At 49.1% G+C, this 15,618-nt stretch overlaps 7 protein-coding genes across 7 annotated transcripts; 4 read left to right on the forward strand and 3 right to left on the reverse strand.

Annotated features, from left to right (window-relative positions):
• Positions 1 to 13: 13 nt before the first annotated feature.
• FTJAE_4646 (acetyltransferase esterase) lies at positions 14 to 829 on the forward strand (the record flags this gene model as incomplete). The annotated part of the gene is made up of 1 exon (XM_037351071.1): positions 14 to 829. One exon carries the CDS (start codon positions 14 to 16, stop codon positions 827 to 829), a length of 816 nt encoding a protein of 271 aa, XP_037208358.1.
• Positions 830 to 2,092: 1,263 nt separating this feature from the next.
• On the forward strand, positions 2,093 to 3,649 carry FTJAE_4647 (uncharacterized protein; the record flags this gene model as incomplete). The annotated part of the gene is made up of 1 exon (XM_037351072.1): positions 2,093 to 3,649. The coding sequence occupies one exon, from the start codon at positions 2,093 to 2,095 to the stop codon at positions 3,647 to 3,649; it is 1,557 nt and encodes a 518-aa protein (XP_037208359.1).
• Positions 3,650 to 3,699: 50 nt separating this feature from the next.
• On the reverse strand, positions 3,700 to 5,294 carry FTJAE_4648 (zeaxanthin epoxidase chloroplastic; the record flags this gene model as incomplete). Its single annotated transcript, XM_037351073.1, has 5 exons — positions 3,700 to 3,795; positions 3,894 to 4,156; positions 4,204 to 4,518; positions 4,569 to 4,851; positions 4,905 to 5,294. 5 exons carry the CDS (start codon positions 5,292 to 5,294, stop codon positions 3,700 to 3,702), a joined length of 1,347 nt encoding a protein of 448 aa, XP_037208360.1.
• Positions 5,295 to 6,138: 844 nt separating this feature from the next.
• On the forward strand, positions 6,139 to 8,071 carry FTJAE_4649 (eukaryotic aspartyl protease; the record flags this gene model as incomplete). The annotated part of the gene is made up of 6 exons (XM_037351074.1): positions 6,139 to 6,780; positions 6,853 to 6,982; positions 7,041 to 7,329; positions 7,381 to 7,478; positions 7,543 to 7,792; positions 7,843 to 8,071. 6 exons carry the CDS (start codon positions 6,139 to 6,141, stop codon positions 8,069 to 8,071), a joined length of 1,638 nt encoding a protein of 545 aa, XP_037208361.1.
• Positions 8,072 to 8,740: 669 nt separating this feature from the next.
• On the forward strand, positions 8,741 to 10,604 carry FTJAE_4650 (oxidoreductase; the record flags this gene model as incomplete). Its single annotated transcript, XM_037351076.1, has 7 exons — positions 8,741 to 8,942; positions 8,996 to 9,128; positions 9,179 to 9,370; positions 9,420 to 9,571; positions 9,623 to 9,861; positions 9,908 to 10,179; positions 10,232 to 10,604. The coding sequence occupies 7 exons, from the start codon at positions 8,741 to 8,743 to the stop codon at positions 10,602 to 10,604; spliced, it is 1,563 nt and encodes a 520-aa protein (XP_037208362.1).
• Positions 10,605 to 10,677: 73 nt separating this feature from the next.
• On the reverse strand, positions 10,678 to 13,305 carry FTJAE_4651 (uncharacterized protein; the record flags this gene model as incomplete). Its single annotated transcript, XM_037351077.1, has 1 exon — positions 10,678 to 13,305. One exon carries the CDS (start codon positions 13,303 to 13,305, stop codon positions 10,678 to 10,680), a length of 2,628 nt encoding a protein of 875 aa, XP_037208363.1.
• A 1,700-nt stretch (positions 13,306 to 15,005) lies between these two features.
• Positions 15,006 to 15,536, reverse strand: FTJAE_4652 (WW domain protein; the record flags this gene model as incomplete). Its single annotated transcript, XM_037351078.1, has 2 exons — positions 15,006 to 15,132; positions 15,184 to 15,536. 2 exons carry the CDS (start codon positions 15,534 to 15,536, stop codon positions 15,006 to 15,008), a joined length of 480 nt encoding a protein of 159 aa, XP_037208364.1.
• Between the last annotated feature and the right edge of the window lie 82 nt (positions 15,537 to 15,618).

Consider the following 15,618-nt stretch of genomic DNA (forward strand, 5'->3'; position numbering starts at 1 on the left):
GCAACGGCCAACAATGGAGTTCAACCCAACGAGAAGCATTGTCCACAACGAAGGATGTGATCTCCACTACTGGTATCAAGGTTCCGGCCCTCTCATCATCTTCATCCCCGGTGGAAACGGCCACGGAATGCAGTTCAACAACATCATCGCCGCTCTATCAGACCGATTCACCTGCGCAACCTTTGATCGTCGCCAAATGTCAGCAAGCCAAGTCCCCGTCAACAAACGCCTCAGTCCTCCTCAACAAGCTCGCGACATCCGTGCCGTCATCAAAGCCGTCGGTTTCGATAAAGCTATTCTCTTTGGCAGTAGTTCTGGTGGTATCTTCGCATACCAATTCGCCCATGACTTTCCCGAAATGGTCGTTCATTTGATCGCTCACGAAGCCGGTCTTGCAATGCTTCTACCAGACGCAACGCAGATTCTTGAGTGGATGTACGGCCTTCTAGAACTTTTCGAGACGCAGGGTCAAGAAGCTGCTGCTAAAGAGTTTGAGAAATGTCTCATTGGGTATGATGCTGAGGGCATTCCCCAGGCTGGACCGCCTGACCCAAGGAATCAGAAGAACTTTTGGGAATACGAATGGGCGCCGTTGGTTGGATACTGTCCCAACATGTTTCGGATTAAGGAGCACGGGGTCAGTGTTGGTGTGATGAGAGGTGTCCGATGTAAAGATGCTTTCTACGCGAGAGCGATTGAGGAGCAGGCCAAGATTTTGGAGTGTCCCAGGATGACGGTGCCTGGGCACCATGAGGGGTTTCGATGTGAGACGAAAGAGTTTCTCCCGTCACTGTTGGAGATGCTTGATACTCTGGAGAAGAGGAAGTAGGCCATGTTTCTCAACGCCTTACGAATCAATCAGTTGTAGCCATCCTTGCAAGCATCATCATCAGGCTTTGCCAGTAAAATCCACAATACGACAAAACATCGTGACCAGCAGCCACCAGCAATATGCGACTCCGATCTAGTTGGGTTTAGTTGAGAAATATCTTGGTCTCTTCCGCAATGCCCTAGGGCTTGCAACAAGATTTATTGGTCATCGTGAAAGCTTCTAGGTAAAAGCTTATATCAGGGGAAAAAAAAATATCGTGTTGTCATTCATTATCTGTGTTTGCAGCCTAAAGCTTAACCTTATAGGCCGCCATTATCCATAGTTGAGAAATATGAATAAACGTGTCACAGCAGGACATTCCTATAGAGAATTCTGGCTACTAATGTACTGCGGCAAGCGAGCCTCTCAATTGTTCCAAGTGCCTCATCTACGGACTCATCTGCTAGACATCGACTCCCTGTGCCCTTCTGGTCTTCGGTGACCTTATGGCAGACCTTCTTCAGCTGGTTGGTCATTGTTGATTGATACTTGAAGCTTATGACGCCTCAGCGAGGCATATCAAGCCACCACACTGAAAAATCCCATTTAACTTTAGCTTTTAGAAGGCAATATGCGCATAGCCTTAACAAAGGTTATAGTCATTGTGAATCGCAATCATTTATCCGTCCGTCTCTGAGATGCTGTAATTCTCGGATCTAAATGTGGCGAGCCTGCTGCGCCAACCAGTGAAACTCAAATGCCAGGCATCAAGAACTCTGCGTTGACAGACCTCATTTAATGATGCGTGGCGTAGCCCAGTGACTACACTCTGCAACTTTAATTACTGCTACTGAAGCTGTACTGCGCATCAAGTCTGGTTTCTGTGATAAAGTTTAGAGGCTTAAAGATGCTGTCGTGAGCTAGGTATGTTATTTGCTGTTGACACTTGTGCCTGTGAGCTTAATTCACCAGAAAACTTAGATGCCCCCTCCAACAAATCAAGATAAAGAACCATAGATTGGTACACGACTTACCCACCTGTTGCCTAATGTCCCTAATGTCTGACTTCTGACAGAAAAGCTAAATTCTATGAGAACATTGCCACATGGTGTATAAATAAGTGCCAGCTCCTCTCCCTTAGGATCCAGCTCGGGGGACACAAAACGCATATCGACCCTGGTTTGACTTCGCCAAAGATTCCATATCACGTGAACCCCTGAACTTTGATTCTACAAGACCTCCCAAAACAGAAACCCCCTCGCTGCCTACACTCCCGACACCATGGCTCCTCGACCCTTTCTCAGTCTCCCGTGCGAACTGCGGCACATGGTCTACAAATTTTACTTCACCACTAAGCAAGGCTACCATTTCAATGCAGCCTCACGCAAACTCACTGCCGCCAACGGCGAGCCTATCGACCTTGCCCTCATGTATACATGCCGCTTCATTGCTGGAGAGACCAAAGAAATGCCTTTCCTGTACAACCACATCTGTTTCAAGACATTCTATCAGAAAGATCTTAGCGTATGGCTATGCCGTTTCAATTGGCTAGTCGCTGCTCAGTTCCGAAAGCAGATCCAACTCCTCATTCAATTAAGCCCGTTTATTACACCAGAAATTCAGCTCCGTGTTAAAGAAAGATTTCCATGGTTTGTTGCCAGTCTCTCCAGCGCACTCACCTACCACAACAACCCAGGACTGGGTTGGCGAGATCGATTCGATATCTGCCCCAACGACCGAGCTCGATCTGCGCATCGAGAAGCTATCGAGTTCACTTTGCGGCTTCTTTGTGAACGCTCGGGTGAACAGTTTATAAAAACTATCAACGAGAGCCTTGTCGGTTGGGAGAATAGCGGCGGTGCACGGCTCTCGAACTTTCTCAACAGATGCTACGAGCCCTGGCGTTTCCCTTCATTATTGTCCGATCTTGAAGAGATGGGATCTAGGCTTGGAGAGCACGAGGCATGGCCTTCAATGACTGCGTGGAAGACCAGCAGACGCCATAACATGCAGTATCGCTCAGTCTACCGCTTCTCTGCAGTTTCAGCGGCTATATGTTTCCTTGATGCCCTACCTATCAACAAGAGGTCGTCTCTTCGCAATATTACCATTCACGAAGATCGCGTATCCGCAGGCGAACCAGATGGGCATGCTATAGGTCTTATTCCATTCTGCCAAGAAAACGGGCGATTGCGGATCAAACACAAGTTTAGCATGGTAAGAAATATTTTCGAGCGTGCTTACATGTCTGAATTTGGAGTCGAGGAGGACAATTGGTCTGCAGAGATCATGTTCAGATTCGCAGGTATGAATCTGTACACCGTGGTTGGTAACTGCCTGTCAGAAGCCATGTATCTCCCAGATGCTGGCATGCCTGATGGTTCCTACACCCTGCTCCTGGATGGGGAAGATGCCGGGGATCTATGCTCTGCGTTCTTCCAAAAAGAGGTCCTCAAGAAAGAGGCTAGGCGGCTGATCCTGGACCGTGCTCTAAAAGAAGATCCCAATAGCGCTTGGGCGGGCGATTACTTATACGATATGAAGTTTCTCCTTGAAGGGCATGCCGGCGCTCTGGCGCATCTCTGCAATAAGACGTCGTTCTTCGAGTCGAATTTCTATCCTGGGCATCTGAATAATGTGGACGCATTGATGGCGCACTACAGGGGAGTTGGGTTGGACCGTTGCATAGCTGAACTTGTCTTTGGAGATATGGCGTATGACTACGACTTTGAGTCATTCAGGCATGTCCCCAGATGGGGCCCGATGGTGATGGAGAACTTTGAGTGGCGGAAACTGCCTGAGGACCGGCCTATACCATACGGAGAGATTCGATTGTAATTATTGCATATTAGTTCTCATGGTTTAAAGAAATACTTTAGTAAGTTATTTTAGGTTATATCTTGACTACTCAAGATGAGCATTTTAACTCCTTGCTTGGGGAAGAGGCTGTCCTCCCAGATGAAATGTTCGGTCTGAGAAGCACACTACACGTGATCAGATTAAGGGCAAGAAGACTGTTGAGGATCAGTGCAACGACGGTTAGAACTATGCATTACCCCTTCTCCTACAGTCTATGTGTTACCTCAACCTCGTCAGTCTCCTCAAACTCTATGTACGGCATACGCTTTGTCAGCAATGGACTAGTCTTGCTGATCCTCTTCCAGTTATGTGCATCGAGACAAGCTCGCCTAGAAGCCAACACTGCTGGACGCGTTCGGGAAATGACTCCTCGTTCATAATCATCCAGCGCGGATCTCAAATTGCCATCGTTTTTGAGAGTAGGAACAACTCGTTCCACAAAGTCTTTGACGTCGAAGATGACATGGTTTGCGCCCTCTCCCCGGTCTTTGTTGTTAGCTACAGGTATACAAAGAGGGAAATGTGAGTCTTACACATTGCCATTGCGTGAAGAGCATCTCCCATGAGTACAGCTCGGCCAGTGGTTTGGAAGTCTTTCGGAGGTGTCAAGTCTTGTATCTTGAGTCCTTTCATTTCGCTATCCAGTGAGACTGCAGATGCAAGCGGTTGAAAGCACTCAGCCCAGGTGGAAGTCAATTCTTGAACCAACTTGTACTGCTCCTCTGGTGTATCTGGGATCTCGATAGGAGAAGACCTGTTCAGGAACCCTTCCCGAAACGGCCATGAAATACAAAGTTGTCCGATGTACGGACGGTCGGTATCGGCGTGATTGCCTGGCGCGTCGAGAACTAACGGCCATGAGCAACACTCACAGAAAGAGCAAAGTTGATTGGCTTACCGCTAAAGTATACGAAGGTGTCATTTCTCGAGTTGGTACTATGAAAGAAGTACGGATCAAGGTCGCGAATTGGCTTGATCTGTGAAGGTGACATCTCCATTTTGATGCCTAGCATTCGAACGGGAATGTCTTTGAGGTTCCACTCGGGGAACAGTGAGCGACGCACTCGAGAGTGACTTCCATCACAGGCGACGAGTAAGCTACCAGTCGCTGAGCTTCCATCCTCGAATGAAGCAGTGACAGAGTCGTCCGTCGATACTACGCCAGTAACTCCTTTACCCCACTAGCATCCGGAAGTGTCAGCATAGTAAAACTAGACTCAGCACTGTAACGTACCTCAATGTCAATCCCAGTGGCCAGCAAGGCTCTGAGACTCTGCCTAGTTACTCGAACACGCTCTGCCTCTGGCGCTTTAGGTACCGACGCCTTGAGCTCTCCTGTGCTCAGATCAAGGAACGGGAAGCTGGACGACAGGCCCTGGGTCACAGCTTCTCGATCAACATACGCTTCTGGCAACCGATCGAACAAATCTTTAGGCAAAAGATCTTTCAACACGGGCAGCGTCCAGAGAAGAGTAAGACCCCATCCTACACCACGTGTTTCAAGATCCGTGTCGCGTTCAAATACACGGAAGGGAATGGCATGGCGCGATAGACTCTGTGCAAGAAGCAGACCGCTTATGCCAGCGCCTATGATGAGGACAGGTCGATCTTCAGTCGGGATCATTTTGATGGTGAATTATGCTTATTTGAAAGAAATGGCCAAGGGCTTCTTTATTAATTCTCTCATTTGCCTGTCAGATCGCTTATTCTCACATCAGATCAGATGCAGGGCAATTGCCGTGCCTGAGGCGATGACTAACTCGGCACAAGAGCGGGGTCGTAAGCCGAACGTTGTAGTCGGTAGTTGTACTGCACTGTATCTTGGCCTGTAACACACGCTGCAGCAAATAGAAATAGGGCATTGCTGCTCTCTAAACCTTATTGCAGCCGAGAACCTGATTCCTCCGCATTGGCCAGGCGTTGGGGTCGAGTACCTCTGCCGAAAGGGCCTGTTGTTTCAGAAACTTAAAGAACCTTGATCTCTTCTTTATCATACAACGTGCTTTCCGATATATCTACTGGCGCTTCGATTCGATCGATGGGGGGTGCACAATCATCCAGAGTTATCCGAGCAGGCCGTAAGGCAAAGAATCATAGTTGCCGTATACCCGCGTCTGACTTATAAATAGAATGACGTTTCCGAAGTTCGTATTGAGACCCTTGTGATCGGCATCAATCGTTATCTACCTTGAATTAGCCTACCAATTACTGCTTTTGAATCATGTTTAATATGTGTCCGACTATCCGGAACCCCGCTTCATCACAGCAGCGTTGTAATGATTGCGGGTACTTGATATAATACGGAGTATGAGAAATAAAATATGCATAGGATACGGATAATGCGGAGTAGAATTGGTTTGTATATAGATATAGCAAACCTATAACAAGAGCATGATACGATTCAGTATTCTCTCTACTCACAAGTTCTAAGTAACCGCTACCAAGCTCCCTGAAAGCAGACTTTTAATATGCATCCACTTCTCCTATTGTTTCTGGCTACTCAAGTAGTAGCCGGAACAACTAAGTTGACATCGAGAGCGAGTGCATCCGACAACGGCTCAGCTTATTCCAAGTCAGCCAGTTCTGCTCTTACGCCACTCGGATATGCTGCGGCATTTGTCAACACCGATGTATTGGCTAGCCCAGAGGGTTATCTGGAAGATTTCACCTTGGTCGACTACGACGTTGACGATTGTGCGGAACGGTGTAACGGCAACAAAGAATGTGTTGCTTTCAACATCTACTTCAAGCCCGATCACCCCAAAACTTCTTCAAATGATAAGACAGCGGTCATCAAGTGTGCTCTCTCGTCTATTCCACTGAGTCTCCCGCATACAGAGATTGGCAGCGACGTCGTTGCTGGAAGTAATGCCTACAATCAAGAAAAGGCTCTGGCTGGTCCAGGGCCTGGATCAGTACAGACACTGCCAATCAAGTTTCCCAGCGTGACGCAACTTGGGGATACTTATTACTCCGTGGAGCTGACGTGCGATGGCCAAAAGCTGCCTGTTATGCTTGATACTGGCTCCGCCGATCTGTTTCTTGTATCCAACGAGTGCCCGAACACTCCCACCAGTGGATGTTACAACAGCACGCCTTTCGAGATCCAGGTAAAAGTTCCTCTCTGAGAATAAGGAACCGTGTTTGTTTGGCTGGTAACCGATAAGCTTACATGTATGTAGCCAACGACAAATATGCCAGCGAACCAAACTTTCTTTACAATTGTTGGGACAGGGCCAGTATTTGGCAATCAGTCTATCTTGGATGTCCAATTTGGTACGAAGGACATTATTGCGAGAGACTTGGGTGTCGGTAAGCTGCTTCCTAGTTAACTATACTGAGAAGGATAAATTGACGAAATCATAAACAGGTCTTGTTTATAATGCGGTTAAAACGGAGTTTCAGAATGGAAGCTTTTCTGGAATACTCGGCATGGGTCTCCGGAATGTTTCTCGGCAGTTCTACCAGTATCAAAACTTACCACCATTCGACACCTTGGTAGCACAAGAAAGGGTACTTGCACCCAAGTTCTCGACAGTATTTCCACGATACGCGGATCCAGACAGTTCTAAAGAAGGTCGTCTGACTATAGGTGGCATTGACGAGGAAGCCTCGAATGGACGGAGGATAACATACAGCGACATAGTAGACAGCCCGAAGTAAGTATTTACCGCATGTTTTGGAGAAAAAGACTTGCTAAATGTTATCAGTTATAATTATCCGGGGGCCCCTCCGGCTCCACAGCTCTGGTCTATTACGGTTGATGGGATGAGGTTCAACGGCAGAAACATTTCCCTACCGGCAAGTGGTACGTCCTCTACAATCTCCCAGTTGTCCCGATGACTTGCAAAACCAGAATTAATACGAAGTAGGTATTGTTTCAGGCTCGCCGTATATTGCAGCTATAGACAGTGGGACGTCATTTATGGCTGTCGGTGGCATAGTGTTCGACCAGATCGCAAACAACATCATCGGCCCATCGCAATCATCGGGTTTGGTTGTCTCATTCGATTGCTCGAAACCACAGCATTTGGAGATCAAGATAAATGGCCAATGGGTTGACATCAATCCCCTTGACTTGATCACTCCAGGAGACTGGTTTACCCTAAATGGAACACAAATGTGAGTATGCGCTATGTAACGACGACTGACCAGGCCTAACATTGCTTCAGGTGTCGGGCTTCCGTCAACGCACAGAGCCTTTCGTTAGCTGACTCAATACTGGGCGTTCCATTTCTCCGCAACGTTTTGGCAGTTTTTGACTACGTGTCGGATGATATGTACTCCATACAACCGAGGATTGGCATCGCTCCTTTGACAAATTGGTCCTTGGCTTTGGAGGAATATGAATTGTCGCACAAGGCGAGAGTTGGCGAGCAAATACCTTTTCCTGGCTTCTAAGAACTCAGAAAAAGGTCAATATCGGACACTAGCCCTTCTAACATCGAACCTGTCACATTTCTAAGAACGAATTAGAAAACCTGATCGTAATATGACTCAGACAAACGGCATAAATTTCTTACACTCCTTCCACGACTCAGTGATCAAGCCCCTTCGCCAATCCACCAGTCATGTCGCAGGCAATATCATCCTGATCAAACAAACAATAGAAGCCACGCCAGCTCATCTCAAGATCAAACCTAAACTTTTCTGCAAGTTGTGCGTAGCGTGCTGAAATGGCCAGTCAAATGTTGTCCATTAAGCCAGTTTGTTGGTCGGCGACACTAGTGCGGGCTTCATGTAACACAATCAGATGGTAGCGCTACGTTGGTGGAAATGTTTGTCTGCAAAGACGACTTGGCGCATGGCTTACCATCCATTTGAACCGGAACTCTGTGATCATGGGGGAGTAAGGTGAGCATTATTGAGGCGCTTCTTGACTGAAGGCGTCGCTTCACTCAGTTGACCGTTACTGGTTGGAGATAGCGGTAAAGAGCCTGGGCTTTTGTCCTTGATGCTCTGCTCTTTAAAGGTGAGTACTGCCAGAGGCCTATATTCGGTCATAATGATTATCATTCCTCTTCTGTATTGCGACGACTGCTTCTATCTATCCTTGAGTGTTCTGCAGTCATGGAGTTCACGACACTACTTATCTATACCGGTGCTATAACACTTTTGTACATATGCGTCACCAAGCTCATTGCCAAGACATTGCGTAGTGCGCAGCTTCCTCCCGGGCCCCGGGGTCTTCCTCTTGTCAGCAATGTACTAGATCTCCCACGAGCTGGACAATTCGAGGCGCACCACTGGGCCAGGCATAAAGACTTGTACGGTATGGTTGCTTAAACCCAATATCCCCTCACGTATTGATAAGATAAATGTCAGGAAATATTAGTTCCGTTACTGTCTTCGACCAAACCCTGATCATCATTAACGATGCGAAGTTAGCTCAGACCATCCTCAATGATCGGTCAGCCAAACATTCCAGTAGGTCAAAGATGACCTTCGCCGGTGAAATGTGCGCATACATTCCCCTACTGACTAGACTTGCCTGCTCACAAGTAGCAGGGTTGGCTGGGACAAAACCCTGAGCTTTCTTCCATATAGCGACCAGCTTCGAAGTCACCGCAAAAAAGCTCACCTTTGCCTCAAGTCCGAAGCTAGCGTCAAGTCGAACGATGTTATACAAGAGATTGAAGTCGGACATTTTCTTCTGCATCTACTGAGAGACCCTGACCGTTTAGTCGAGCATATTCAGAAGTATATCTTGGCTCAGACATATCGGGTGCCAGTGCTGACATTTCCTCAGACAGGCTGGCTCTGTAATTTTGAAAGTGGTGTATGGATACACCGCTGAGCAGTTCAGACCTGATCCTCTACTCAGTACTGTACGAAAGGTCGTCGATGAGTTCGGCATCGCGGCCAAGCCTGGGGCATTTATGGTTGACCTCGTCCCGATCCGTAAGATGACAAAAGTCTACTGAATAACGGCGCTCTAACCCGTTCATATAGTGAAATATATCCCGGACTGGTTCCCTGGAGCTGGCTTCAAAACTACAGCGAAGCAGTGGAGGGCTAACCTCGAGAGTTCGGTTGAGGATCCCGCAGCTTTCGTAGAGCATCAAATGGCCAACGGCAAGGATAACACATCGTTTATGTCTCAGCTGATGCAGAAGAAGGGCTTGACAGATGAGGACGTTTCTGAGAATAAGTGGCTAGCGGCATCTCTGTACGCTGCAGGTGCGGATACTGTATGTTGAGTATCAAGACGGTGTGACCCAGCTGACCTTGAACCAGACTGTCTCTGCGATCACGACCTTCTTTCTCGCTATGACACTTTTTCCCGAGGCCCAGAAGAAGGCCCAGTGTGAGATTGACGAAGTCATTGGGAGTGAGCGCTTGCCTACGTTATCTGATCGACAAAGCTTACCATACGTCAACGCACTCGTGAAGGAAGTCCTCCGATGGCATCCCGTCGGACCAATGTGTCTTCCCCATACAACCTCACAAGACGATCTTATCGACGGCTATCTGATCCCAAAAGGCGCAATGATACTCCCGAATATCTGGTAGGCTCATCATCGCACCCCATTATCAGAGGATGACTGACACCGCTTCAAGGCAAATCTGTCATGATCCAACACTCTACCACGATCCAATGACCTTTGAACCAGAACGCTTCCTTGGCCCGGAGGCTGAGACAGACCCGGGTCGTTTTGTCTTTGGCTTTGGTCGAAGAATTTGCCCGGCGCAGGCCATGGCTGACAAGACGCTGTTTCTCAACATGGCGCAGAGTCTTGCTGTGTTTGACATTAAGGTGAAAGAGGGAGGTGATGTGCCCAAGGCTGAGTTTACGTCTGGAGTTGTTAGCCATCCGAAGCCTTTCGAAACTGCGATCAAGCCGCGATCTTCTGAGCATCGTAAGCTAATTAAGTCAATTGAGCGGATACATCCGTGGCAGCAGAGCGATGCAGAGACTCTCGCAAACCTATAGCAATAAACAGTCATCGAAGAAGAAATTCAACGCATAATATTAAAATATCTAGTCATCCATAATAGTCATGATATCACCCCTGGTGATCAAAACGCCAACGCCTGCTATTCTCCTTAACAAACCACCTCGTTACAAACGCCCCCTCCTCCGCCCACTCCGCAACATCCCTCCCAAACTTCCCCTCCACACTCCCAACAAACTCCCTAAAATCCAACGCCTGCACAGACTCATGCTCTTGCGGATCTGTCTCCAGATCCGATAATCTCCAGTCCACGTTCTCTATCACCGGCACGACGAGATGTCTATTCGGAAACCTCGCGTCCCGAACCGTGAGCATAGCTCGTCCGGGGTTCGTCACTGTGAACTGCCACTGGCCCGTGCTGTTATCGCTGGTCTGTGTGCGTAGTGGTCGGAGGAGCGATTGGCCTTCGTAGTTGGTTATGAGGGATGATGCTGCTGCGTGACTGCTGGGGCTGAGGGACTTGGTCTCGAGAAGGATGTCGAGAATCGTGGGGAGGACTTGTGTCGTGTGGACTGCGTCGTCTACGTTGAACGGAGGTAATTGAGGATGCGACAAAATCAACGGAACGTGATCAACGCCGATGTTGGGGTTGTAATACGGTGAAGCATAGTCGTTTTCAGGAAGCGAAGTACCGTGATCGCCCTGAAAAATAACCAACGTCTCGTTCGCAATGCCCTGCTTGTCCAGCACATCGAGGACTTTTCGGATCCAGCGATCGTCGTAGCCTATTGTGTTGACGTAGCGGGACATCATGTCTAGGCCCTTTGCCAAAGGCGTGTATTTCTCCGTCTTGGGCATGTGGAATCGATGATGGCTCGTGCTCGTCAGATGAGTCAGAAACACACGGCTCTTGGCCTTGGCTGCGTCTTCGAAAATGTCGGTGATGTAATCCTCCAACGGATCCTCCTCGAATGCAAACTCGTTGATGTTCGGTAGTGTCACAGGACCATGCTTTGCGCTGTCGCTGCGCAGATACTCCCGCCCTATGGTGTTCTTCATCGGAAATCCCATCGCGGACATGAGATTGTACTGATTGTCGTAGTCGAGCGTCGCAGCTTGGAAGTAGTAAGAGTTCCACTTGTCCTCCTTGTTCGTGTTGTCATTCCACTTCAATTTCGTGCCTGAATGTCCATCGCGCTTGGTCTTTTCGCTCAATGCCTCAGCTTGGTTCATTGCCTCGAAAATATGCGGTAGACAAGGCTGATAAATATGATGACTGTGCTCGAGGTTAAAGTCGCCGACGAGAGGAGCGATACCGCAAACTGTGCCGGTCATGCTCTTGAGAGTATACGTCCCGGCGGTGTGCGCATTCGTAAAGTGAATTCCACCGCGTTTCGGCTTTTCCGCATGTTCAAATCCATCGTCGTAATCTCCAGTGATGTAATTCGCGGTCGGTGTCAGACTGGCCAGCTTGTCTTGCACTTCTTGCGGGAGCTTCTTGTCGGGAAATGTGTCGGCGAATCGATTCCAGATCAATCCGTCCTTCTTGATGGGAAAAACGTCATTTCTCGTGCTTTCAAGAAAGAACATCACCACGTGACGAATGTTGATGTCCTTCAACTTGCCGCGAAGGGTTTCTCGGAGAGGTTCATCCAGGTTCGAAATCTTCAGTGGGTCGAATTCAGCGTTGTAGTGAGTCTTTTCTTCGTACCAGTCCTCAAAACCTCTTGGTAATGCATTCTTTGGGAGCCAGCTCAAAGACGGAGGCTGAGCGAGTGCAGTGCGCTCGTCCCAGCTTCGTTGCATGCCTTTACCGAAAACAGAGGGAAGATCATCGAGGAATGGTGATGTTGATGCAAAGTCGACAAAAGGTAAAAGGCCGCTGGTCCATGAGAGGAAAATTAGAGACGGATCCTTGGGTCGTAGAAATGTGAGTGTGAAAAGCGCTGTGAGGAGGATGCTGACGACGGGATACGGCAATATGCGTAGAAATCGGGTGCGTCTGGATCCTCGGGCTGGTGAATCGCCTTTGAGCGCTCGGGCCGAGTGTCGCGGTGTTTTTGACGATGATCTCGACCTGTCCTTGTACTCATCCTCAGAGTACTCGCCATTACTAGACCCGCTCTCACTGTCAATCCACTGCGCGTTATCCCTCTGCGACAACTGATCATAAGCGTTCCTCCTCCCAAAACAACAGCAACAAAGCTTCCTCGCAAGAAAGTTGATCGGCCAATTAACGATATCCCCTCCCCACCCAAAAAGCCCATAGCACGCCGTTTGAAGAACGCCACTGAAACAAGCACAAAGACACAAAACGCCCAGGAACGCAGTGAACCCCGAAAAGATAATTGCCCGCGCCGACGGGTCAGCTATGAAGCCAATGTTGCGCCAGTGGATCTCAGACCCAGCGACGATGTAGAAAGAGACGGAAACAACGCAGAGGGCAACATTGTACGTTATCAGCAGGAATGCAAGCGCTGTGATGAGTGTGCGCAGCTTGCCGGGATGGCTGGGTACCCAGTGGCTGAGAAGCAGACGGATGAGGAGCAGGAGGAGAATGTCTTGGGTGAAGAAGGAGAAGAAGAAGAGGAGCATGCGCTTGGGGGCGACGCTGGATCGGTGGTTGTGCAGATGGACGCCCTTTGCGGCGCATACAGCAAGAGTCGTGAGAGCGAATGCGAACCGTCTGTTGGCGAGCTTGGAGTAGATGAGCGACCCTATCTTCTGGAACCAGACCATCGTGAAGCGTGTTTGTCCTGAAAGGGAAGAGAAGAGAAGGCGGAGGTTCCTGTTGAGAGGAGCACGTGGAAGGTAGGTAGGTAGGTGCTACCACGCAGTCGGCCCTAACACTGTTACACCCAGTTTTGTATTGCTACTCTTATTCACAGAAACATGGTCAACACTGTCAGGCAGGGGAATACGACGGCGGCGGACACAAGAGTAAGAAAACTGGGCGTCTCCCCGATAAATAACGCTCCCCCAGCCCGCGCCGCAAAAAGCGCCCCCCGTTTCCCACCAACGACCTAACGTGTAACGGACCATCCGCCTCGCCTCAGGGTCCATCCATTTCCACGGGGCCTTCCTGTTTCGAGAGCTTGCGCCCCTATGTTCAAAGTTGGCACTTGGTTGGCGGCGGCGTAGTGTGTCGTGCTGCGCCCTTGAGTCTGTTGGGTAAGGATCCATTTTCGTTTACCGTATATCGACCCAGCGGGTGGAGTCCTTAATCTCGAAAATGATGCCTCGTTACGGATTAGCCAATCCCAACCCCGACATCAGCAGTGAAGATCTAGCCAAGACGGGTTAATCGTGGGCGAGACCGTGGAGTCTGGAACTGCAACCAAGCCCCTGAGCTTAGGGGTCCTGATTTTTTGACTCAGTTAAGCTTCGTGTCGAAAAGCTTAATTGACCTGACATTTTACGCGTTGGAAGTGAGGCTTGGACGTTGCATTTCATGCGACGCTGATTAAGTTTGCTCGGTAGATGCCGAGTGGGAAAATAGAGTTTTTCGGCATGTGCAGAGACGTTGCGAGCGTTTTTTGCGCATCGAGATTGTTGAGGTTTGGTTTGTAATGAATTATGGACCAAGGTGGTGATCAACGCAAAGTGAAGCGGAATTGCAGTGACATGTTTTATTGCCGTCGCTCAATCTCCCCGCAATTATGCCATGGCCACTGTTTTTTTTTTCGCTCACCGAACAAATCACAGAATTATCGCGTGCCGCTTCCCCTCATCAACGTCCGTTCGATACCTCGGGTAAAAATCACGAAATGTTCAATTGGGGCTGTGTGCATGCCACTTTACCTACCCTGGAACGCCGGCAAATTGAAACAGCATCGCTTGGAAATTCGGCAACTGAAATATTCGGCTACCAACACACAGGTCACACTTACAATTCCCCAATGCGATGTCTGTATCGCGTGACTTTCTTTTCTTTGGTGCGCATGAAATGACTCGCAAGCTTGTGAGGCTTATTTGGCGCGTGTCGCCATTTGGGTTTATGCTAATATTTTGTGATTGGCCCCGCTAGGGCTGATCTCTTCGGTAGTAGCATAGATTAGATAACAATAAGGTCTTATCTTGCAGTTATTGGCTTGGTGAAGTGTGAGATAAGCCACGTCAAGTCGTCAGCATGGAACGGGATGACGATGGATGTGAATGTCACTCTTCCAATAAATGAACTGCCGTGTCGCACAGGCGGCGATGGACCGGCATTTAAGTTAGACTAGTTTTTAACCTTCAATTTTGCTTTAGATGCACTGGCGCGCTAGCGAGACCATATTCCATGCACATCAAATCTTTGCGGCCCGTCCAAGATACGCGCAATGATCAACGCCTCATCTGGTCATTTCAATGCTCTACACTTCATCGCCTCCTCAACTGTGACCTCAACACGCAAGACTTGATCCCAAAGTCGTCGTAATCTTCACATCGCAGCTGTTTTACTGGTCCAGCATGTCAAAGATGGCCTTGACCTCCGGAACCTTCGCCTCAAGCTCCTCCCTCGTCTCCTCCCAAACACGCGCCTGAGCCGCACGCCCACTCTTCCTCACCATAAAAGGAGGATACCTAAAATCTCAAATCAGTACCATAACACGTCATATCGTGCAGATCACTTACTCAGCAGTGTCAAAGTCCTGCATAATCTTGCCATGCGCATCTTCCGTCGCCGAAACACCATTCACCAAAGCCGTCGCGCAGATCTGCGGATCTCTCGCTCCAAAGTTCATAATCAGTCGTGGAATCAGCTTCGCCTGGTTAGGATTCGTAAGAGGTGTCCATGCAGAGCCCGGATCAGCGCTGTTGATGGTGACTTTGCGGGCAAGTTTGTCGGTGGCGGAGACGCGGGAGGCGAGTTCGCGCGCCCAGTAGAGGAGAAGACCCTTGGAGCGACCGTATTGATGAGCTTGTTCCATGCCTTCCTTGTTGTTGCTGAGCTTCTTGAGGTAAGAGCCTGATTTGGGTACGCCCATTGTGAAGGAGGAGGGGTAGATGCCAAAGGTGGTGACGAAGGTGAGCACGGGAGGGGAGGGGTTGGCTGGGGAGGACTTGAGG

Source organism: Fusarium tjaetaba, assembly GCF_013396195.1.
Source record: "Fusarium tjaetaba strain NRRL 66243 chromosome Unknown NRRL66243_c0000087, whole genome shotgun sequence".
NCBI classification, from domain to species: domain Eukaryota; kingdom Fungi; phylum Ascomycota; class Sordariomycetes; order Hypocreales; family Nectriaceae; genus Fusarium; species Fusarium tjaetaba.